The 24,676-nt window shown below is 41.0% G+C and overlaps 1 protein-coding gene across 2 annotated transcripts in view; it reads right to left on the bottom strand.

Moving 5' to 3' along the window:
• The window catches only part of SMOC1 (SPARC related modular calcium binding 1), a 90,874-nt gene that overhangs the window by 33,073 nt on the left and 33,125 nt on the right, over positions 1–24,676 (bottom strand). For both annotated transcript variants that reach the window (XM_014941839.1, XM_014941840.1), the window contains exons 5-6: positions 14,074–14,163; positions 9,093–9,173 (exon numbers count right to left, since the gene is read on the bottom strand). In XM_014941839.1, the coding sequence (XP_014797325.1) occupies positions 9,093–9,173; positions 14,074–14,163 (171 nt within the window). The remainder of the gene's footprint in view (positions 1–9,092; positions 9,174–14,073; positions 14,164–24,676) is intronic.

Raw genomic sequence — 24,676 nt, 5'->3', positions numbered from 1 at the left:
TCTCTGTGAAACAGAGTTCCCTGTGTTTTCTCTGAGAAACTTTCTTTAGTACTGAAAGTGATCATGAGACTTGTGTTGCATCAAATTAAATGACTGATTTGGCTAATGGAACACAGAATCCAATTTACAGACTGGAATTCAGGAAAGAATTCGAAGTCATCTTGATAAATGGTTTAAAATCAGTGTGATCGCAACGTATAAGTACAAACCATAACAACCAGCAAAGAATAAATCCCGTACATGGAGAGGAAACTACTGGCGAGACAGCAAGATTTGGAAAAAAATGGTCAGGAGCTTCAGTAGACCACAAAAAAGTCTGCAACTTCATGACACTGCAAACAACAACAAAAAAATCAAAACAGGTAAATCTAGCTGTGGGAAGTAGGGACAGAGGCCTCACATAAGAAACAGGCACCAGGGACTGGTGAGCCTTTAAATCAGGTCTGTGTCCAGCTCTGGGCACTGCACTTTGAGGGAGAGGTGGACCATTTGGCAAGAGTGCAGGAGAGAGCAAAGGGAACAGGCAGAGTTCTAGGAAACTTGATCTATGAGAAAAGGCTGAAAGAATTCCATTTGTTTAGTCTAGGGATGACATTCAGTCTTCTGAGACATAAAAGCTGTTATATAAAAAAAGATGGTCATAGATCATTTTTTTTTCTTCCCCATGGGTAGTTCAAGTAGCAGTCAGCTTACTTGGAGAAAGGAGACTAAGGTTTGAAATAAAAAAAGCCCTGGTGGTTCACTGTTCACTCACTGGAAGAGTCAGTGGGATCCCTGTCACTGCGTTAGGAACAGGTTACACACATCAGAGCTGCTGTTAATTGGGTAAGACCCCAAGTTAAAAAGGGGAGGAAAAAAACCCAAGTGATATTTTCAGATCTTTTCCAGTCTCCTCACACAGACTGAGAAGCTCCTGCAGATCCTAGATGACTGAGGCAACCTCTTTGCAAACACAGCCTAAAACCTTGAAAATATTTGACTTGGTTTAAGTTTCCAGAATTTGGGGTTTGGTCTTCCTAATGCACCTGGCTTCCATATTCTGTATGACAACTGTAGCTGTGCAGTACCTTCACGATGACAACAGTTTCCACAGTCTGAGTAGAGAAAGCTTGGCACCAAAATGCAGCCTTCATCAGTTCTTTACATCAGGACAGTTCCTTAGCAGTAGAAAAGCTTTCAACCTTAGACACTGCCCTGTTGGTTTTGAGAAGAAGCTACCCAGAGTCTGCATTTTTTCTTCCCTAACTCCTCTTTTCCATTTCACATAGTTCCTAAACACTGTTAGCTTGTGGCATACCTAGCTTTGAGATAAGCCACCTGTCTGAACACATTCATTTTCCCTATACTCCTTTCTCACTGCACTCTTTCCACACTGAGGAATGCTATTCAATAAAGTAAGAAGCCATAGGTGTTTCCACTGGAGCCTTAACATTACTGGGAAACTATTTTCACTTCCACACCTGTTTTTAATAGTGCTGGAACAACCAGCACAGCAATTGTTGGAGAACTTGCCCACCTCTGCTGGCTGGAGTATACGAGCACACTATTTTTACAGTACTGTAAGTGTATAATTATAGGACACCAAATAGAAAGCTTATGAAAACTGACACGGGCAGGTAAAGAGTATTTCAGACTGGTCTTCCTAACTACAGTAACAGTCTTTTTTTTTATGCTACTGCTGGTGTGTAAAAGCGGGAAAGAGAGACAGGTTTATAGTGTGATGAGTCTTTTCATGTAATGACAGATCAGCTTTTTCCTGTAGTATTTAGCACTTTACGAGGAGGCAGAGGGAATTGCCTCTGACAGGAGTGTTAGCGCTCACTCTTGGACATTTAGCTTGAGCCAGCTGTCTCTGGCAAAGTGTTCAGGCTTTGGAAGTTCAATGACATAACATATGGGATTCAGACATCAGCCACGGACAGAGAAATTGCTCCCACTTCATCGGTGTCCTGAGATGGAGGTAGCCCTCTTCCACATTTTGGGTTGAAAGGCAAGGGAAGGACTACGGAGTGACACTACAGCTGAGTTCAGTGTTCGTCCCAGTAGGATTTCTCCAAATTACAGCCTTACACAGGCAACAGAAACCAGAGAAATACCATCCCATTCGCCCAGTGAGAAGGTAGCCAGTTTAACACATCTTAATCCTTCACATGTTCTAGGAGACTGAATGCTGCCTTGCTTTTTAAACATACTCCTGTCTCTTTGCCCAGGTCTGAAGGTGGGTTCTTTGCCCAACCTTCTTTTCTGAATCTTCAGAGACAACCCTGGGGACCTTCTACTAAGAGGTCCTTCCAGCTACTTAGATGCCATTTCAATACCCTGAAAAGCATACAGTTAAGCCACCACCGAACTGTACCACGGAATGTACTCAATGGCTCCCACTGACCACTTTCTTGTTTTAGTGGTCTGTCAAAGTGCAAAAGGAAAAGGGAACATGAGGATGGTAGCATTTAATCATGCTCCACACCACCAAAATATACACAGGACTCTTACAACACTGCTCATAAGTCTGTTGACATCAATTTGAAAGTAAATAGAACACAGTCAACATACAAGGAGGTTGTAGTGAGGTGGGCATCGGTCTCATTTCTGAAGTAAGAAGTAACAGGATGAGAGGAAATGGCTCTAGTTGCACCAGGGGAGGTTTAGATTGGATATTAGGAAAAATTTCTTCACTGAAGGGGATGTCAAGCATTGGAACAGGCTGCCCAGGGAAGTGGTTGAGTCACTATCCCTGGAGGTTTTTAAAAGACATGTAGACACGGTGTTTGGGGACATGGTTTAATGGTGGACTTGGCAGTTTTAGGTTAACGGTTAGGCTTGATGACCTTAAGGTTTTTTTCTAACCTAAATGATTCTAAGAAGTGTCCCATGCTGCTGCTCCACAAGCCCTACTGATATTTCACAGCAGGGCCTCACACATTTCCCTTCTTATTATCCACTCACTCCAACAGTTCTATAACACAGCTCTGCTCCCTCACAGCCTGTGCTCTACTAGGTGATATCCATTGCCTCCTTGGACAATGCTGGGGGCAGCAGACACTCTTAGGGATACACTGGTCTATCTATGGATCACTGTATCCTTCTTTTCTTCAGTTGTCTCTTTGCAAATCACTTGCAAGCCCCACCAAGGCTTTTCATTTCAAGAGAAGCCTAGATCTGAACTTTTCCCAGTGGGAATCAGAAGTGCAGGTCAAGCCACTGCTTTGAAACAGCTCTTCCTTATTTGTGGCCCCTCACCTTAAGAAATGTTATAATCTTTCTGGTGACATTGACAGGAATATTTCAAGAGGCAGGAAGGAGAGTCAATGAGCGCAGTCTATCTGCAGGCATCAACATACATTCAAATGGATGTCTGAAGTGCAGATCCACAAACCTGTGCTGAAGGCTGCTATTACATACAGCAAAGAGCACTTTAAGGAATTGAATTACTCCAGCAAATCAATGCAGCCTCTCCAATATGAACCAGCTTCTGCTAAAAGCAAAACAAACTCCATAAAGTTGACCTCTCCACTCTCTGTCCCTGTCTGTCCAGCTAATGTCTGCTGCTGCTGCAGCTTATTTCCTTTCCCCTCCAAATCCTCTGTGGCTTTAAATGCAGGGTTGTGGGTTTTTTTTCCCCTTTTACCCCAGCTTCTTATATCTTTGCCCCTCTCCTACTGCACCCTGTCCACTTGCCTTAACTGGCAGCTGCAGAGTAGCAGTTATGACTCCATGTCTAGAGTAATTTGTTTTCTTTCTTTGGGGGATAAGGAGGGGGGAGTGACTGAATTCTTTGGGAATGATTTATCACACAGCACTCAGGGGGAGCTTCATTTATTTGCCTAGCTGCATATGGTTTAACACCTATGGTTGCATGCCGATTATTATACAATGTTATTTTTCCCACTTGTATACTTTGCACCTTTTCATAGAGCAGATTAACTAGTCCCCAGTGGCATGTTATTTATGACTTTGTTTGCTGGCTGTCTGGGAAGGGTCCTGGTCCTAGACTCTTCCATTCTCCCTGCTTCTGCTCTCCCCTGCACACTCCCTTCTTCACCACACCTGTCACACCCAGACTGTGGGAGAATCACGCTTGGGCATTAAATATATATATAAAAATATATCACACCTCAGAACTTCCAGGAGGGAAGAAGAGACAGAGGCCTCCCAAGTAACAGTCAAGACAGGAAGAGGTGGTTGAACCACAGATGGAGCCCAAGGGAAAGAAGGGATAGAAAATAAGGGAGAAACATTCACATTTTGGCTTGCAAGGAGGCAGAACTCAGAGAAGAGCATAGAGATCTGCTGTGAAAGTATAATGGAATTAGTAACCAGTCATACTCAACAGGAGCTTCTTCTAAGATTGCTTCATTTGATATCAAGCCAGAACCTAAATTAAAATTAATTCAAAACAAAACAAACCCTCACAAAAAGAAACTGCACCCAAGAATACACAGGCTCCCTTTGGGGTGGATGGCAGGGTGTGCTTCTGCTTCTTTAAAAGTGTATATACAAACATGCAGCTTTCAAGCCATTTCTCCCTTCCAGAAGCCCTAAAAGTTTGGGCTCCAAGTGAATTCAATTAGCAAAAGGAAACATGAATACCACCATTCTTGTTTTCAAAGCTCATTTAGTTATACTCTGTCCACTAAGAGCTCCTGACAGCAGAAGGCTCTATCACTGGAAAGCTGTCATGTGAGATGTCTGCACAATGCTTGGGTGCCAGAGCTGAACAGAATAGGCCCCCATTCCACAAGCAAGATTCTGAAATAAACAGCCGTGGGTTTTTCTCTTTTTTTTTTTTTTTTTTACCTTTTTTTAACTAGGCACACACAAACCTGTCTTCAGCTGCTAACCTTAATATATTACTCATTCTTCCTTTCAAATAACGTCATGTTCAAAACTCCAGTGACTGCAGAATATTTACTCGAGGCTGCTACTGCTGGTTTCTCTAGAGCTGTTTATTTTTCCATGCATGAGCTCATTACATCACTCTGTGGTTTTCTTAAAGGTTGTCAGGGTAAGCTGGGTACAGGCTGGAATCTCTTGCTAACTAAAACCAAATCACTAAGTAGCACAAATTGGGATTTGGAGATAACCCAACTCTGGAAATGAGGAACAACTATGTATTCCCCAGTGGATACGTGCAGGGTGCTCCCAAACAGACAGCTATTAGATATATTTTCTTAGAAGTGAGATACATGTGTTTCCCTAGATTAAAACCTGTAAAAGAATAATCATTTGGACTGTGCCAGGCTGCAATAGGTTGTGGGGAGGAAGCAGGAAAGTAGGAGGCTGCAACACTGTAAGCAGAATGAAAAGACTGTTTGCAGCCGTGCCGATTAGAGAATGGCCATTGCAAAGGTCCCGTCTGTATCGCCTCCTGCTCTGGCAGTGTTAAAAATAAACAACATATCACAGAGGGCAGTGCTAAATAACACGCTTAGTTTGGGGTATCCATGTGGGTGGGCATGTTTGGGGAAGGTGAAAATCAGTTCAGAACAAAAAATGGCAAAAATGTTTTTGTCATCTTGCCACAGCAAACAAAATACTGTGTTGATCTAGATCTTTCACTTGTCCTGAAAAGGAAAACTGACTTTTGGGCTTTTAGGCTTCATAAAGGCAGAAGACTTGGTTTGTAAAAGCAGAAAATCAGTAACTTTTCTGCTACCCAACAGCCCAGATGTTAGAGCATGTTCATATTTTGGTTCCTGCCCCTGGCTGAGAAGATTTGAACCCGCATCTCACCCTACTGAGAAACAGATCTAGGCATCATTTCATTATTTAAGGCAGGCAGGGGTAAGAGCACTAGCAATCCCTCCTAGCAATGCTGCTTTACTTAGCATAGAAAAAATCCAATGGCAAAATGCCTGGAGACATACAGATTCTCAGTCAAGTGCTCTATCACCAGGCTAAAGTCATTCTGCTTTTCCTGATCCCTAGCTTGATTAGTATTTACGGATGTCAAGCAAAATATAAATGCTCCAAAAGAAAGGACTGTTTCAGGAGAACCTCTTCTGTTTGTCAACGCTAAACGGAAGGTGGAACACTCAAGATGACAAATGCACCTCTTACAAGATACCGGCTGCGTATGCAACACAGGTATTCTGGGGTACTCAGCTGCTTGGTGGCTGGTTCACTCTGAAGCCTAACATTGACCAGAGACAGTGATGGCAAATTATAGACGCTGTTTTTCTCTGTATAGCAATTCTTAAATTCTCCTCATGGTTGGTATGGTGATGGTGCTAGCGTTCCAAGATTTCTGACATCGCTGCTGATTAGAGAGCAGCACATGGTATCTGACAGTACTATCGATCGGATTTCTCTTCACTGCAAAGGACAGGGCTTTACAACTACCGCAGGGAGGAGAGAGATCAGGGTTAAGTGTTTCAGTATACAAACTCCAAGGAACAGGGCAGGCTTTCAAGAACTCAAGACTAATGAAAGAACAGAAACAAAAGAAGAGTAAGGCTGGACATAACCAAAATAAAAAATTCTGAGATTGAGTTCAGATAGCAGAGCGGCTTCCTATGGGAAGAAGTGAAATCTTTCTTGCCTAAAGCATTTATGCTACACTAGAAAATGCTGCTCTTCATGCTGTAGAGAGACACTCGCTAGCCCTAAGGCAGTAGGTTAGACGACCTACTAGGTCTTTCCTCACTGCTAATTTCAGTGATCGTGTTAAATTGCTGCAAGGGGATACCAGGCTGTATCTGCTTCAAGACAGTAAGCGCAAGCTCAGAGAAACAATATACCAAAATGAAAAATCCAATCTTGCACAAATAAAACTTACCTTGACCCTTTAAAGATAAATGAAAAATCAGGAATGTGCTGAGCATTAATATTTCAACCTGACAAGGAACAAAAGCAATTAAAAACATCCCCTAATTTAGCATGCCCATCTCGTGACAGCTGTTTCATCATCTTTACCCAAGACAAGCCAATGACTTGAAGACATTTGAAGAACCTGATTCTTAGTGGTAATTATCCTCCCCAGCTCTTTGTTGTCCAATTCCACTTACCCTGTGTTGCCTTTTAACATATATGACAAGAAATGTATAGGAAAGGAATGAAAGGTAGCAAATAAGGGGACCAGGCTCCACTGGTGGAAAGAAACAGGCTAAAAGTAGCCCACATCTACTATCAACTAAACCATAACCCTATTTTGATGTGGCAGCATTTCTTGATATCAATAATTTGGTATAGGAAACTGAGACAGCTATATATATGGCCTAACGTGGAAATCTGGGGCTAAAAATTGGCAACCAGAATCTTAATGAGATCCTACAGCAATTGAGTGTTTGTCAGGGCACTCAGTACGGCTGAGTCAGATGAACCACACACCTCCTTTTAGCTTGCTGTAGAAACCACTGCTTATGGAACTCTGGAATTTTCCAGAAGATCATTTTCAATTTGTACCATGCACCCACAATAATCTTGTTTGAATAACAGAAATGACATCAGAACCAATTGGAAAAAAGTGGACAAATAAACTCACAAAAGGAACTCTTCCATGAACAACAATCCAGTTTACACCAGGCAGCTCCCTGAGGAAACACTCAAACAAACCCACTGCCTTTACAACATGAAAGCCATGATACTTTGGCTCTGCTGGGCCAAACAAGGGTGAGAGACAGGCTCTCAAGTAAAAGACCCTCCCCACTCCCACGTCCCTTTGTAGCCTCCTAGAATACAGATCAAAGAACTCTTGTTTCCATTGCAGCTATCAGGTTTGCTGAATTAGGAGGAAAGTTGGTCTCGAAGATATGTAAGACACATTACATAAGATTTTAATATTAAACTGTCACCTTCAATTGCACTGCAACCTTCTGGTTGTCCCAGCAGCTCACAAAACACAACCTACATTTGCAGTCCCACAAAAGACATCCTTAAAGAAGGATGCTGATACTCCTGCATCATCTGAAGCTTCCCACTGGCAGCTCCTACACAGACCACCCTGCTGCAAAACCAGTCAGAAGGCAGGGTACAGGAGACTGCTGCTAAAACTGAGACCTGGGCAACAATGGATGTCCTCCTGCTAAGAGCTCTCCTCCACTCTGCAGGAAGAGAATCTCACCTAACCTAGCATTGATTTCACACTGCAGTTGGGAAGTGGTAGAGGAAGGTTAAAGGAACTGCTGAGTGCCACAAATGCTCTCTGACTAATCCAGAAATACCCAGTGATGAGATACTTCAGGCTATCACAATTTATTTGCTCAGGGGACTGGAGTTCTTCCCAGAACAGCTGCTCTAGGCAATATATGCAATAGTAGCAACTCCTATTTAAACCTTAAAGCAAACCCATGGCTTCTTAAGGCAATATTCTTTTGATACTCCCTTTACCTTCGTCCTTTCTCCCACTTCAGTTAAAATACATCAGATAGAAATCATTCCTACCAAGAATCCTAACTTTCCTCTTCAGATTCTTCCAGTTTTTCGGGATTTCAGTGACCCCACACAGTTTCACCCCCACGAAATCTCAAGTTTTACATCCTAACTTCACATCTTCCTTCTCCCCCTTTTCCCCTCTCTTGTTCAGGACCTTTTCTTTGCTGTTTTTTTTTTTTTTTTGCTTAGGTCTTCCCTCATCCACTTTATTACCTACAAAAATAATCTCAACATTTATTTAGGCCCAGGCATAAGTAAACTAGTTTCAGTTGCAAAATAGTGAAATAATCCACTCGCTTCTCTATCAAAACATCTTTTCTATCTGCAGAGAAGAATCTTGAAATTGCTACAAAAGAAGCCCCTCTGTATTTCCTCAACTGCTTGCACCAAAACCACAGCCCAGATCTCAGAACTAAACACATCAGTTTGTACATCCATGAAAGGCAGCTGGCTGGGATGAATTAACAGATGAAGAAATTAGAGATTCGCCAATTATGGTTTGAGGAAACGGAAACATCCCTCATCATACATCGACTGCGGCCTTCGGGACACAAAAAAGGATGCTACCAGAAATTATTTTATAGCCTGCACTTCAGGTCCTGCAACAATGAAAAGCAGCGGGGTAACTACAATGAAGAAAGAATGAAACAAAAACAGACTGTGAGGGACTGCAGCCTAGTTAAAAAGAAACATGTATTTTTTTCCAGAGGGAACATTACCTGAATTCCTTATGCTGGAGCTGTTCAGTTTGGAATCTTTGATGACCAAGTGCTTAATCCAAAGGGTGGGTGCTGTGATTTCTGAAAGAGAGAAAAATAACCGCCTTAGAGAAGCTACAGCAACTAGTGAATACACATTGTTGTTATTCATGAGGACAAGATGTTTGCTACAATCCTGCCTTAACTGATCCATCATATTTGTAGGGATGGGCTCATCCCCTGGTGAGGTCTTCCACCACTTATGATCCAACCTTATGGAAGATTTACAAATAGTATCTCACTATTTTTCCATTCCAAAAAGTACTTCTCTGCTGGCAAAACCTTTTTTTTTTTTCTCCTTCTACCCCCACTTCCCAGACTCTCAAGTCTAAAGCCTTTCTCCTTAAGACTTAGAGATCTCAAAGTTTATGTTGTGTCCTATAGTATATGTTGGTTTCCACTACAGTATGCGCGAAATCCAGATTTTAAAAGGCCTTAAATATTGCTTTAACAGCCCAAGAAAAGATGACCACAGTCAGTTCCCAAAAAACAAGCAACAACAAAATCTGAAATAAATAGGCAGCAATCCTGCTTAGCAGGGAAGTTGGACTAGATGATCTCTAGAGGTCCCTTCCAACTCTGTCAAATCTGTGAATCTGTGAAATGAAGATATTTCAGTAAAAGATGTTAGAGAAACAAGTTCTGGTAGAAAAGCACATCTGATGCACTACAACCAGACATCCAAATATAAATTAGGGGGAAAAAGTGCTAGAGCACTTCCTCTTAGTTGTTCAAATCAATTTCAAAACACAGCAGAACCTGCCCTAAGTCACAGAAATGACACAGCATCAGCATTTGATTAGAATTGAGCAAAGCAGTACTTGGTACCACATGCCAGAGCTCCTAAAGTGACATTTCCAGAACTGATGTTTTCTGAAAAATTTTTGGTTTCCACAAGAGCATGCTTTAAATACTAAATCCTGGAGTTTGTCTTATGTTCCTCTACGAAGTTTTTATAGGAGCTTTCCTGCTCCCTTGTTGGCATTTACACGGATCTGCTCAGCAAGGGAGAAGCTGGCTGACTACAAGAGAAAATTGAAAAATAAATAAAAAAATAAAAAAATGAAAGGGAATTTAACTTCCCAAATGTTTTCAGCTACATTGATTGTAGGCATTACTGTAATCATATTCAGGCATTTTTTTTCAGATGGAAACATAGGTTGAATACTGATATTCCAGCACTAGTAAAAGTTTATTTAACAAAGCTTGCCTTACCTGCAGGTTTCACTACACTATTTTACCAGCGCTCAGTCATGATGTGCTCCTAACAAGTACATATACCTATATACTTTGGGCCTTTTTGGGGGGAGAACTACCTCAAATTAAACTCTAGGTGAGAGGTAGGAAGGGGAGAAGAACAAAAGTAGGAGCCCATAAACCAAAATGCTGGATCCAAACACCTAAATCTGTGATGAAATCTAGCTCTGGCTCTGCATTGTATGAAATGGGTATGTCTGTGGCTGAAAAAGGAGGGACAGTCAAAACCAAGAGATGCCAAAGAATGGGTCAGGGCCTTTAGAGACACAATAGTACATATCTTTAAGTGAGGTTGAAAGGTACAGAAAAAGAAAATGTGGGAAGAAAGGAGAAAAAAAAGAAAAGGAAATTAATCCCTTGGGCTCTCCCATTAAAATGTATTTTCCATTCAGTTAACCTGGACATTTTGTGGAATACAGGTAAGCAACAGACTGCTTGAAACAATAGATCTGTGGAAAGAGTAGATTCCCACTGAGTTAAGAGGTGACGTTTACCAAAAAGAGAAGATCTTTAAAGAAGTTATTCTTTAGGAAATGAATGCAGCTTGCACAATGAAACTAAATAGAGGGTGGATGCACAGAGCCTAGAAGTGCAAAATGAAATAAAACTTTTTAAAATTTATAACTATAGCAACGACCATTAATAAACTACTCTTCTGCAAGTTCTGCAGAGGAGAATCTTGTCCCAAGAGGAGATTCACTATAAACATCACTGAGATTTACATTGTAATGAAGTTAAATAATTTTTAAAGAGCTGGCTGCTTTATGATTCAAACCTTGGACAGGAGAGTTTCAGTTATCTGATCTACGTTATCTCTGGCACTGCTCTGTTATGCCCTCAGGGAAGATGGTAGGGAGTGGAACTTATTATGCCTGAAATTTGAATTTTCATTATCCTCTAATGTAGGTGAAAACATGAGAAAGGTGAACCTTCATCTTAGAGATGCTAAGGTCCAAGAGGTATCACACATTTCAGGAGGAGCTGAGTGTATTTAATGCCTTTTAAAAAAAGTCAGCCCCTACTGGATTGAAGATAGGCACCCAAAAACAAAGCATGAAAAAAATTCCACATTATTATTGTTCATTCATGTTGCTATCAACTCCACCCTGGTTGCCTGACTTTGAATACACAGGTTTTCAGGAGCCCAGAAGATCTCAACCCCACTGAAACTGAATGGGATTTGGACTTTAACTCCTTTGAACATCTCTGAAGAGTCCAGACCTGAAAGGTGAATGGATAACTGTTTTGCCCTTTTCTATCACCTGACATTAGCATCAGCCACCAAGTACAAGCTGTTCCTTAGGACCTATCCATGACAATGGCAGAGTACTCTAGTGAAGTATCATGACAGGTTTCCTCAGAATCAAGGGATTGTTCTGGATGACATCCTCAGATGTCCAGTCCAAATTTCTGCTCCAGACAGGGTCAGCTAGAAGAAGAGACCAGGTTTTATCCAACTGGCTCAGAAAGGAAGGACAGATTATCACCTCTGGGCAATCTGTTCCACTGCCTCATTGTACTCATGGTGACTTAGTTTTTCCGTATATCCAGTCCAAACATTTTCTTTCAATTTATGACTGTTGTCTCTCATAATGCATTACTATGAAGTGCCTGGCTCCATCTTCTTGACAAACCTCCTTGTAGGTATCGGAAGGCTGCTGCTGGGTCACCTATAAGTCTTCTCAAGGCTAAATGCTTCTTGCTTTCTTCCTGAGGTACCCACTTTAAGCCACTGTTGGAGGCAGCACACTCACACGTAGCCTATATAGGAACTTTTGGTAGGACCCAGAATGCATTTTCTTATGCTTGTCACTACAACTACTACTGGAATCTAGTTCTATTTTACTACCAGGGCTGACAAAAATACAGAGTGACAAACTTAGCAGAGGTTATTCATCGATGCATAGCTTGATTAACCTGCCTGTCATACTCTCTTCTCCCAAGTCATAAGGGACACTGTTAATACAACAGGAACCCATTGCATGAGTCATTTTCTCTAGACTTCTAGGAGATAAGGTCTTGCATAATATATATATCAAGATTTGTGAAAGGCAATCTTTCATCATACAGTCTAAGCCCATTTATCAGACTTCATTTCACCCACAAATCAAAGCAAAGGTTCTTGATTGAAAATGTTTTTCATAGAAGACTTTTTTCAGACTCCACCTGTCAGCAGAAGGACCAGAAAAAGTCTGTTCACTACAACATTTCTCAAAAACTTTGCCCAGTTCTATTTGAATGATCAAAGTGCTGAGCCTTTCCTTGAAGGAGCTTCTGAGCAGGCTGTATTAACCAGAGCAGATCACTGCTGCATTTTACTAGTGCATTCTTTCCTTTGAATATCTACGGGCACCTTCTCAGGGGAAAACTTAAAGGCCAGAAGCATGCTGTGATTACAAACAGCAATTTAATACAACATCAGCTTGCTGCCAGGAGGAACTTTCTTTTGATATAAACAAGAGATAGTCAGCATGGTTTCAGTCTCCTCTGTTTATTTGAGACTTTTTTTTTCTTTTTCGCTCTGAGGGCCTTGCTTTGTTTCTTAAAGTTCACAAGAAGATTCTTACAAACCTACGATCACTGAATGGAAGTGACAGCACTACAGCATCTTGCCATTAAATTAACTTATTTTAGCAACACACCCCCCCCAACTCCATCACCTGTTTTTACAAGAAAGTAGGAGGTATTGGCGCACCACCTACTCCGGCTCAGTAGCCTCCATTTCTGTCTTTGATCCAGTTCTTTAAAAAAAAAAAGTGTGAAGTACAGCAGTTCAGTATGAAAATGCATAGGCTTTCTCTCACTGCCTTAAGGTCCAGTTTCAGGTGGGTCACTGGGACTTCAGCCTACAGCCTGACTATTACGGTGGTGGGTTTAAACCTGCAGAAAACATGCACTATTTCTAAGCAATAAGCAAGATCTAAGCAGCTGCTAATAGGCCCATTCACTACCCAAAGACCACTATCCCCACTGCTATTTATGTTTGTATGTGTAAAAGGCTTGAACCCTCTGTGATGACAACCATTTTATCCTTGTTTCAAGGATTCCAACGCACTAAAGTCTGATATTCCCTCTCTAAAATAACACAATCGCAAGATTAGCCCATTTCAGAAGGAGACTGCCTTGGTGGGCTGTGAACTAAGTGGGCCCAGGACACTGACTTAATTTACTTAAATAGTATGTGCGTCAATGAAAGTAATTGCTAAATAAAGAAACCTCCCAGCAATTTTCTTCCAAGTCAAGATTCACAAGCTGTGGTTTAGCACTACCCTCCCTTTTGTGAAGCTGCAACGTGTTGCAGAGGTTATGAAACTCCCAGCGTTGGTATCATGAGGGTGGAGAGAGCGAGGGGGTAAGGTCAGTCTAAAGGAAGTTGCCGTCTCTGACTCAATGCACATTTTTTTTTTTGTCATGACACCTTTTCCTCCAAGGTTACCCCAGGAATCTGGTCAACTGGTGTTATTGTTGGATTCCAGGGAAGAGGGGAGGATGTAAAAGGATTAGGAAAAATGCCTGAGGTCCCAAGGGCACTGTGAAATTTGGATAACTTATGAGATTCACTGGCTTTTCTGCTTTGCAGGATAAAGAAAGCATTCGAGTCATATATCCTAGGAAAAAAAGGGGTTTTTTTGTAATTATTGGAGTGGTTCTCTTTTTTTTTTTTTTTTTTAAGGGATGATCTTACCTTCTCCATCGAAAATAGGCTGGGTTTCCATGGTAGGCGTCGGCTTCGAACCGTCATCTGAATTGAGAGTTAAAAAGAATCGAAAAGAAACTACCATTATTGAGGTAAATACTATCTACTCTCCAGTACTGTTGAATGATTGGGATTTGTACATGGCCCGGCCAAGTCCAGAAGAGAGAGAAGATAGACAGAACGAAAACAAATTATTCCATTTACACTTAGAGCAGTCACATTTTACACAGCATGCATGCATCAGCCACTACCCCTAGACTTAAGAGAAGCCTCCCCTCCTCCCCTCTCCCTCTGCAGACCACTGGCATCACCTGGGAGTCTGCCCTTGTTGCACTCATCAGGCAATTGCCACCTTAGTTTCAGGTGGCTACAGATCCCCAGAGGACATCTCCCAAGATAGCAGAGGTCTGGGGATTGCTGTCCCACTGTGTCTTTCTCCTTGTTCTTTTTGTTCAAAAGAAACGCTCGTCTTCTGAAACTTACCTGTGCAGAACCTGGCATCAGCATTTCCCGCAAAGCTGTTAGAAAGGGATGGTCAATAGCAAATCTTTTTTCTTTCAGTGGCTGCGTAAAGGTATTCTCTAATTGCAACGCTGTGGCAATGTCTTCTAATTGCAAAATTGTGGAAAAAGAATTTCTATTAGGTTCTTCATGCGCAAGAGCGCTCCAGGTCTTCTGACCACAAGTCTTTCATAATTAAAAGCTTCTTCATCCAAAAGAGATTTCACAGGAAATATAAATCTCAAAATTTAGAGATGGACCACAGGGAAAAGCGTTGAGTTTACACTCTGTTTGGCTTAGTATGCCTGTCCATCATATCTACAGACCCAGCTTCAATTCTGGCTGAGTCTCATTTCCTCAGCACTCAGAGGGATCTGGATGTCACGCCCCAGCTTCGAGCATTTTTACTCAGCACCAGGACAGTGGCATAGCATTAAGTGAGGCAAAAACCTTCAACTGTGGGCAAGCTCAGCTGGAACAAACTGTAGAGGAAAACATTTTGTTATATGCCAAGATACGTATGTAGAACATTGCTGGGAAGTAAACTAAGATGAGATTAGCCTAGAGTTGCTTATTTATTTATTTTATTCTCTTTGGAATACAGTGGCTTTAAAACTTACAATTTGTAACAACTATTTTTGCATATATCACAGACAAAGATGACACTAGGCATCAGCAAAGCTGGCAATAACGTAAAATGGAAAGTTGCACAGCAAAAATCAGCTGGAGAGAGAAGTCTGTGCCAGAAGAGCCAGGCTTGCCACCATCTCCACAACTGTATCAGCTGCAGAGCGCAGAAGGCATTGGGAAGAAAGATGCATGGGACAGCCTCTCCCAGAAGTAGCAATTAAACCATCCTCAGTCTTCCCTTATATTGGTTCCAGTTAACAAAAATGACCATTGGAAGGGGAAGGGAAAGTCAGAGATGGAAAAGAGAGGCTTGTAAACTATTTTTCCACCAATACCTGTATATTTGCAGTTTTATAAAGTGAGCAAAAGCCTGACCTCTTCCAGAGACCATTAATTTTATGCATGTCCACAGAAAGCAATCTAATTCACAGAATGAAAAAATGTGCTGGTAAGTTCATTTCAACCTCAGAGAGCCACGGAAGTAAAGGAGGTTGACAGAAACAAGCAAAAGATCCTGTTCACATTTTCCCTCTTGATCAATGTATTTGTTTTTATGCTTAATTATAAGCATAGAGAGAAATATTTGGAAGAAAAAAAATACTTGCCATTCCTCAGCCAGCTCATGTTCTGAGTTTTCCTGTTACTGGGTGTTACCAGTAATATGGATAAGCAGTATTTTTTTTAAGAGTTTGAGCAACTGATTTTGCTTAATTTACAAGAAGGAAGATTTTGCCCTTTAAAGAAATCTCTGAGTAAAAGTAAACAGCTGATCTTTAGTTTTTGTCAAAATAGGCTGCTCTGCTTCTACAAGATCCCAGAAACCACAGCTGTGACATTTTACTTATTTAGGATGACACTTCATGCTGCAATGAAGCAGTGAGCAGTATGTAGTTAGCATGATTTGCTTTACAGATTGAGAAACCAACCCAAACCTCCAAAAGATACTCATAGGAAAAATGGAAAGGTGAATAATTCTTATGTTCTATGAAACAGGAAGAGATCTGGCATAAAAAAAAAAATACTGGCATGATAAGTTTATTCCTATTGTTTTCATGAATGCTTCTGCACCAAGTAATTACAGAATTGCTTTTCAGATTGAAAGCAGCAACCCAGAAGCCAACAATGGAGAAAAATTAGAAATGGATCTGAGCCACAACACTGTTTATACAAACCATTATGTGAACTTTGGCAGAACTTGGGATGCTTCAGGTTCAGGGGGTTTCTTTTTGGCGTGTGTGTGTGTGTGTGTGTGTGTAGAACAGAGACAGTAGCAATTACAATTCAGGAAATACGTTCTTGTTAAAGAGCATTTTGTAGCAGTTTTTGTGTAAAATTAGCCATTAAGCTACTGAAGGGTATTAAACAGTGACAGAAGAAATGCAGCAAATAAACAAAAATACCAAACTAACCTTTGAACTGTGTGTTGTTTTTAAGATCATCTCAGTAAAATGGCTGTGAACTGCACAATCATTTCCTCACTTAGTTTCTAAGGCCAAATTGTCAAAAAGTCCACATTGTAGCAGAACCCAGTACAGTGTTAAGTTTTTAGCAAACAGAGGAAAGTATAATTACTCCCCTGTTGTTCAAGCAAGTATAGTTCTTTCATCACACATGCAAGAAAAAAAAATGCAATAGACAAGAGCCCTGTAATTACATTCACCGTATTTCAAAAATCAAAAGCAGGGATATTTCTGATTATTTTTTTTAAACGTCATGAAATAGTCACATAAAAGACAAAAAATTGCACTTATTAAAAACACCATGCTCACTTCCCAGCCGCCAGCTTCTTACTCTGAAACTACCAAAGCTATTTCTTAAACTGGAGAATTCTCAGTAGGTCTCAATGTTTTAAATTAGCTTATGGCAAAGAGCTTCACTGTCATTCCCTTTGGGCAGAAAAACAACCCTAATACTTGTCTGCTCTCATTTGATTTTTCCTCTCGCTCAATACACCGTTCATCACACTGAACATTTGTTCCACTGGCCTGTTTCCTCCTGGTAAACAAGAAGTAAGTTCTATTTTACATACCTGAAAGTTTTGAACAAACATTTTGTATTCCTTAAAGAAGCATTTTAACATCAAACAGAAAAACCAAGCTATTTCAGAGACCTGAGGTCTCCTGTGATATCATACAAGACATACAGGATACTGTTACTTTGGAGCCAAAGGTCATTGAAATATGTTCATGAAGTATGATCTGTTCCTTTCTTCAAAAAGCTATTAAATTCCACACTTTCAAAAAAGGCATGTAACTGCAATAGTTGCTCATGCAGAGCATGTCACAGAGTGATCAAAGAGGTCACGTAAAGGCTTCCTAATCCCTCTAGATGGCAACGCTTCCAGATGAGGAACTCACCTACTGGAGAACCATCAAATTCCCCTAGGTTGCAGAACACTTGATGAAGAATGCATTGGCATGGAAGCTTCTCTTCCATGTTTTACAACCCAGCATGAACACCCACTTTATTTTTCCAAGATACCTACTGAATACAGACAGCGTACCTTTGATGGGACATAGCTTTAAAGCCATAAAACTCCTTTCCACTAAGTCTCCTACACCTGCAAAAGTTGAACTGATTTTTCCGGCTGAACTGGTGTCAATTTAAAAATAGTATTTTTATCTTATCACTGGTAAGAGTGAAACAGAAGATCCATATAACTCACTCTAAGCCATTTTCACACTAAGATACCATGGCTATAAGCCAGTAGCCCACTTGCACTGTCAGAGGCTCGCAAGCTTAACAGTTTTTGTTGTGTGAGTCTGACAATAAGTCAGATCTGCTGCTCATGGTGGGAAAGTACTCTTTACACTCCCACTACGCCTTCCCTCCCGTACCCTTACATCCACATTTGGAATGACTGCAGTGTACACTGGCGTTGAGAGAGAAGAAGATTCAGTTCATGCTAAAAACAACTGTTAAAATGATCTTTTTACTCTGAACAACAGGCACTGAAGCCACAAGCAACTCGAGTTATGTCTGGGGAAAAGTAAACTCCCTGACATAGAAAAAACATAACTTACTATGGAAAAATGTGAAGTAACTGCCTGCTGCTGTGAATCACTGCTCTTGCCTCCAGCCACCTAATGGAAGCTGAAGAAAGGGGAAAGTTAGGTGACAGAATTAACCTTCCGTATCACATTTCCTTACCCAAGAAAATACACCCACTGCAAAAGTCACCTGTATACTTGCATCATCACATTAAGAGATTAAGATCTATACTCCTCCTAAGCAACCTCAACTTCAGAACATTGCTTTTCTGTTATCACTGGAATCCATGAGACAATCTGTAAATATTTCTACCATTTTCAAGAGTGCTAGTGTTTATGGGATCAACCTTTCAGGCCTTGTACAAAATCTAGTCTTTTTTGTAAGTCTACAGCTTGAACATCAAGGGTTTCCAGACTTTGAGTCAGCCTGATAGAATTAGAGGATGACAATTTTAAGTGCATAGCTCTGCCCTGGGAGGAGGCAGCCTTTCTCCAGTGTCAAGTGGTTCCTTCACTTACCATCATTTGGTTTTGAGTGAGCCATTACGGAGCACAGCTGAAGCTAAACAGGCAACTTTGAGCACAGAGAGCCAGGGCAATGAGTAAATTCTTAGCATGTCTTGTTCTATGTTGCAAAGCCCACCTTTAGTGAGTCTCACAAACCAACAGGAAAGGAGAAGAGCTTTCCTAGACTTAAGCATTCCTGAGGGACTTCACTCATATGTACACCCTTCTGTGCCTTTAGTAACTCTGGTCAGATGCCAAGACCTGCCAGGTTAACTCAAGCTCCCTGTATCTGTGCCATTTCTGAATCTTCAAGATGCAATTTTACTTCTTTGACATTTCTATGTATTACAACCACGGTTGGGGGTGTTGTTTTAAGTATTAAAAAAACCCCAACAAAACCTGTGTTCACACTACATGGGGTCTTACACAAAAACACATGTCCCTTCCAATATTGTAGAGGTGGAGCAAATTGTTATCTTAATCACAATCCTTCCCTAAATCAAGTGAAACAGTTTCAGCAAGTCATAATTATTTAATAGCCTATGCAACTTTAATGCAGAAACATATATTGCCAATATAAATGCAGAAAGTTAGCACTCATGCCAAAAAAATGGGAAATTCTTACAATCCAGCCAAATCAAGATAATTTCTTGCCAAGAAACTGGAATGGAAATGCACCAGTTCAGATAGACTTCCCTGCCAGGTTTTCAGACCCCTTTTCATAGAATCATAGAATCATTTATGTTGGAAAAGACCTTTAAGATCAACTCCAACCACTTCTATGCATGAAGAACCAACAGCTGTTAAGAAAAACCCCAACTTTTAAAACCAAATCAGCAAAAGCAAATTCTCGCTCTTTATTGCCCTCATTTTAAGAAACAGCAACAATGTGGTTCCTTTGGATGTAACAACCCACAAACACTTGGACACGGACCAAAAAACCAGAAGAGTTTTGCTTAAAAAGGTGAAAATGTGCGTAAGTGCTGAACATGAAAGGCCTCTCTATGGCTTAAGGAGCTCTTAACTGCAAAGGTTGACTTGCACTGTTGCTGCAGTGATTTTTTTCCCTTCTTCAACTATTCTGTATGCAGTACAGATACAGACAGTGTTTACTTCTACACCGCATTCCAGGCATCATCCAGATAGGAGAGGAGCCTTCCCTTGTGCCTTCTGGAAGGCATTAGTTCCCCCCGCTTCCTCCTCACATCTCCCTCGCAGGTGCATCAACATGAAAAAGCCACTCAAACCCAGAGGACTTTGTGGTCCCATGTAGTCAGTGCATTTGTATGGCAGCACAATTCTTTGCCCTGCAAGAAAGCCTATCCCACGCACAGACAGCTGGAAGTAACTCTGACCCCCGTGACACAATTCAAAGCCTCCTCTGTTTGGCTTTTTGATTCCTGATTGACACATTCACTGCCAGGCGGAGATAAATGCTGCTGGGAGGACAATGTTGATCCGCTCTGACTATTCTTGTGAAGGACTTTTTCAGAATAATAAACAAAAAAACACTGGTGTGCTTAAGTGTCTGAATAGAACTGGAGATAGACAGAGAGGGGACCGGAGTGCTTTACAGAGGCTGGCAAGTCGATTGAAGAGTTAATTGTCTGGGTGTACAATGAGTTTATTCTGACCACAAACAAAGAGCTCCCTCTTCCTGGGCCTGGGCCTTCAAAAGCAAACGTGTCAAAAGGGGTCTGGAGCAGCACTCTGTATTAATAGCAATGCTCTAGTCTCTGGGATTCAGTGGCTTTAAAACTGTTGAATCCCAAGACTCAGATAGGATCTCTCTAAAATCCAAAGTCCTCATTTACTGCTTAAGTTCTCAAAGTATTTCTACAGTAATTAGCCAAAACAAACCTGCCCTCTAGCTTCTCATTCTTTATAGCTTTCAAATGGCTCCTTTTGAAAAATAAAGGCACAGCAAGATACTACCCTTCAGACGCAATGCTGTAGACACCTTCCCCAAAATGAGATCCAGTTTTATATTATTTCGATTCTGTATCATTTAACAGGAGTCAGTTTAAACAAGTGGCCCTGAATATCTCATACTTGGGAAGATACAGAATCCCAGCCCACATCTGGACCCGTATTTCAGAGCTTCCACTATAATAGGTCAAACCAACACAATGTCCAAACACACCCCCTGCCTCTGGGAAAGTTCAGATCCAGATTCAGATTTGAACTTTGCAGGTTGAACCAAGCCCTATGGTAATTACCACTTAAATACCTGACTCAGTTTTCTAAGTTATGCAAACCTTTCTGGGGAGGAAAAAAAAAAAAGTCTTCCTAGGACTGCTGCATGGAGGACAATGCAGCTGAAAACTAAGCCATTATACTTTACCACTTTGATTGCAAAACTCTCACGGATTTTGGTGCCAATGCAGAGAGAGAGAGACACACATGTTATTCTAAAAACAAGCAGCAGCCATAAAGGCTCAGAGAATTAAGCTGAGCTGCTTGTGAACTTACTAGTGATGTAAATTTGCTTCATTATTTGGGAAAAGTTGTTGTTTTAACCCACTCAGAAATGTCGCATTCCAAATAATAGTTTTCCTCAGGTATATGGGCATGCTTTTAATCAGAAGACAAAGCAAGAACCTTAAAATAATTGAAGCCAGCATTTAGAACATGCATCTCATTCAAACTTGAGACCCACCTTTTGCTCTCCCCTTTCTCAAGCTAAGATCCCAACTATAGTGTGATCAACTCATTTGGGAGGACAGCAGGGAGCCACAAGTTTATGCGATCTCTCTTTTGTTCTAGCAGGTAATAGAGGGGTTCAAAATCCTGAAACCTGTGAAATAAGATTTCTTGGGTTTCAGCCAGTTTCTTTCCAAATTGTGAACGGTAAACCACAGTCTTAACCAATTTTGCAGGCTTGGAGTTTTGGACAAGTAGCAGCAATATCTCCCAAGTAGCCTGGATACAGAAGTAGTTCATATCAAGGAACCTGCACACAGTCCTGATGTTTTGAACTTAACTAGAATTTTCAGTTCATTTTTGGGCCGAAGTCCAACATAGACATCTTTTCTATCGAAGTAATTTGCCTGTAAGAGATGGGTAGAGCAGCAAATGATCAGATTTCAGTTTGGTTAATAGAGCATTTCTAAGGTCAAATGCAAGGAAGTCTGGATGAAAAAGACCTGTCATTGCACGTAGGTTTACCTCATGCAGCTTTACAATTTTCAGACTACACAACCAAATTCCTACCCAGAAGGCAAAACATGTATCTTCAAAGATTTGGAAATAATAGGAAAATAAATGCCCAAGGCCATATTTGAACCTTATCTGCTAAAAAGGAGAAGCAGGTAATAAAGGCCAGGGCAGTCTGAGACCATCTCCAGTTTAGGGTCACACAAAAAGCTTTATTTTCATCATCGTGGAATCACTCTCAAGCTGTGAAGGCATGTCCCCTCTGTTCTACCGCTATCTTCAGAGACTTGTTTATCTCAGCCTCCCCCAACACTCCCCACAGCAGTTTCATTTGTGAAGCTAGACAGAAATCATGTGGCCTCATATGACTTAGACATACATCCTGTTATCATCAGCCCTGACCTACAGAACCAAGCCTTATGTCCTTCAGTTATGTCCCTTCCCCAAAGAGCATGGCATCTAGCTTGGCAATGGTTTCAACTGTCTTAAGTCAAAACGTTCAATGCATTCCCAGAGTGACTCAAATTGCCAGCAAAGGAAAAAAAACTTAAAAGAACCTGCTTATCATCCATTCAAAGGTTCTTGAGGGGCCTGCTAAAATGCAAGTCATGTATTTTTGTTAATATACCGTATTTCCACTGTATCAGATTTGATCATTTCTCCCTTTGAGATGAGTTCCTCCCTGCCCTCATAAGCAAAGTGTTGTAATCCTTTGTAAGAACACAGTATTTCCCTGGTATTGCTGCATCTTTTCTATCCTGCTGCTTTTCTTGCCACCCTGCTGAGATAATAATCAAAAAAGTCATTTCTTAATGACTGTATAAACTATGCAATACTTTCATCTTGAAAAATGAGCATATTCTTAATCCCACCGCGTCAGAATTTATCCTCCTTTGTATTTTTCATATACCTCATGAAATCAGCCAGGCAGCAGCGGGGACAACACTAAAATCCCTCTTTGGCCTAGAGTCCATTGGTCCTACTGTACAGCTTGCCTAGAAACGCTACTTGCAAATGCCATACATCTACACATAAACCTGTTTATTTCACATCAGATAACTTCATTGCATTTTGTAGCCTATGAGCTGTGAGCCCATCCTCACCATCCACATGAGCATGGTTAAAAAACACCAGCTCAAGTACTTGTTGAGGAATGAGAAGAAGAACAAAGCTGAGAACCTCAGCTCAGTTTCCAGGTTCTGCTTTGGTCATCTAGTAAGTTTTCAGGCAGGATCGCAGCCTGCCTGTCCTGGCAGACTGATGTTTCACAGCTACTAGCAATGTTTGGCACAGCTGAAATCAAGAACCTCCAACCACCACTGAGCATGGCTATTTTCCTTACATATCTGCAGCAATTTCAGTGGTGTAAAAAGCTTAGCTACAATGGCACATGGGAAGGCCATCGGAATACTTTGAAACATAAAGAACTCATATAGGCTTCAGAAATAGGCTCCCTATGAAAGTAAAGAATATTTTTCATTCAGCTGCTTATCTAGCTTTACTTCAAAAATCTAATGTCATCCCCCTACTGACACACATACCCAAGGAGAAAAGGAGGGATACATAAAAGAACGCAAGGGGACTGGATGGCTTTTGGGACTGACTGGTCAGAACACATAGCATTAAAAAACACCCGTTACCAAAAATCATGACTACCTTATAGTTACTGAAGAATCATGACACATTTCCTAAGGGACAATGGCAGCTGACTGTGGGAATGGCACTAAGTTTCAAAACTGAGTCTCCAGGCTCATTTTGACCAGCAAACAGCTTCATGGGTCACCTGGTGTAGAAAAGCCTTGCTGTGGTAAATGAAGCCCAGCAATTATGTGGTTGTAAACCTAGGACCTCCCTTTTTCTCTAGAGAAAAGGATGAAGGTAATGAAGATAAGAGGAAGAATAGGGATAACCTTATTCTTCAGGGAGATAAACAGTTGAAAGGAAATAAACCAGCTGTAATAAACAGTAAATAAAGAAGTCAGGCTCTGCATCTGTGTAACAAAAATTGTATCCAGTGCACATCAATATAGGCTACAACCAAATTATTTGGAAAAGGTCATGACAATCCACAGAAGGGATATTAGACCTTCTTGTCTCCAGAAAAGAGCACCGTCCATAGTAATAAAGGAAGAAAAGGGAGGTGAGTCAGAAGAGACAGTATAGTACACATGGGTATTCCAGACAGGAATTGTAAGGGCTGAGTAAATCACAGTTCTCCTTCAGTAAGGGTTGGAGTACACACTATTAGGAATATTTGTTGTTTTTTTCCAGAGCAGAAACACCTCCAAAGTGTCAGCATTACTTACACTGTGGAGTGAGTGATGAGATCAAGGAATCAGCAATAGCTTCTCCCCTGAAAAGGAGGGGAAGCAGAGGAAGCGAGGCTTACTTTTTTATAGCTTCCGACTTGGTAGAATACATTTTTATCTCACCCTGTAAGCAAAAGAAGTATGATAGATACTGCAAGATTTTAGACCACAGTATCTTAATTTTGAACCATCTTCCATTTGGCTCATTGCCTTGAGTGACTTTTGAAATAAAACAGGGAGCAAAAAAGTTTCCGCACAAAGAAATATTTCACTTAAGACACCGTATCTCATAGCAAGATTTTAGCACTTGACATTGCCCCAAACTTAGATAGAAGTTTGCAGAAAGCTCTATAGCACTGTCAACAGCTGCCTGATGACAGTTGGCAAAAGCAACAACCACCATAGGATTGTTTAGTTTAGCCTCTCTGGTTTGATTCTACCGACAATATATCACGTCTTTTTTCAAGAGCCTCTGCTTTGATGTGAAGTATTCTCTGT

This window comes from Calidris pugnax, unplaced genomic scaffold, assembly GCF_001431845.1.
Source record: "Calidris pugnax isolate Ruff unplaced genomic scaffold, ASM143184v1 scaffold56, whole genome shotgun sequence".
NCBI lineage: Eukaryota > Metazoa > Chordata > Aves > Charadriiformes > Scolopacidae > Calidris > Calidris pugnax.
Note: the sequence above shows the minus strand (reverse complement) of the source record. Positions and strands in the feature narration are given on the sequence as shown.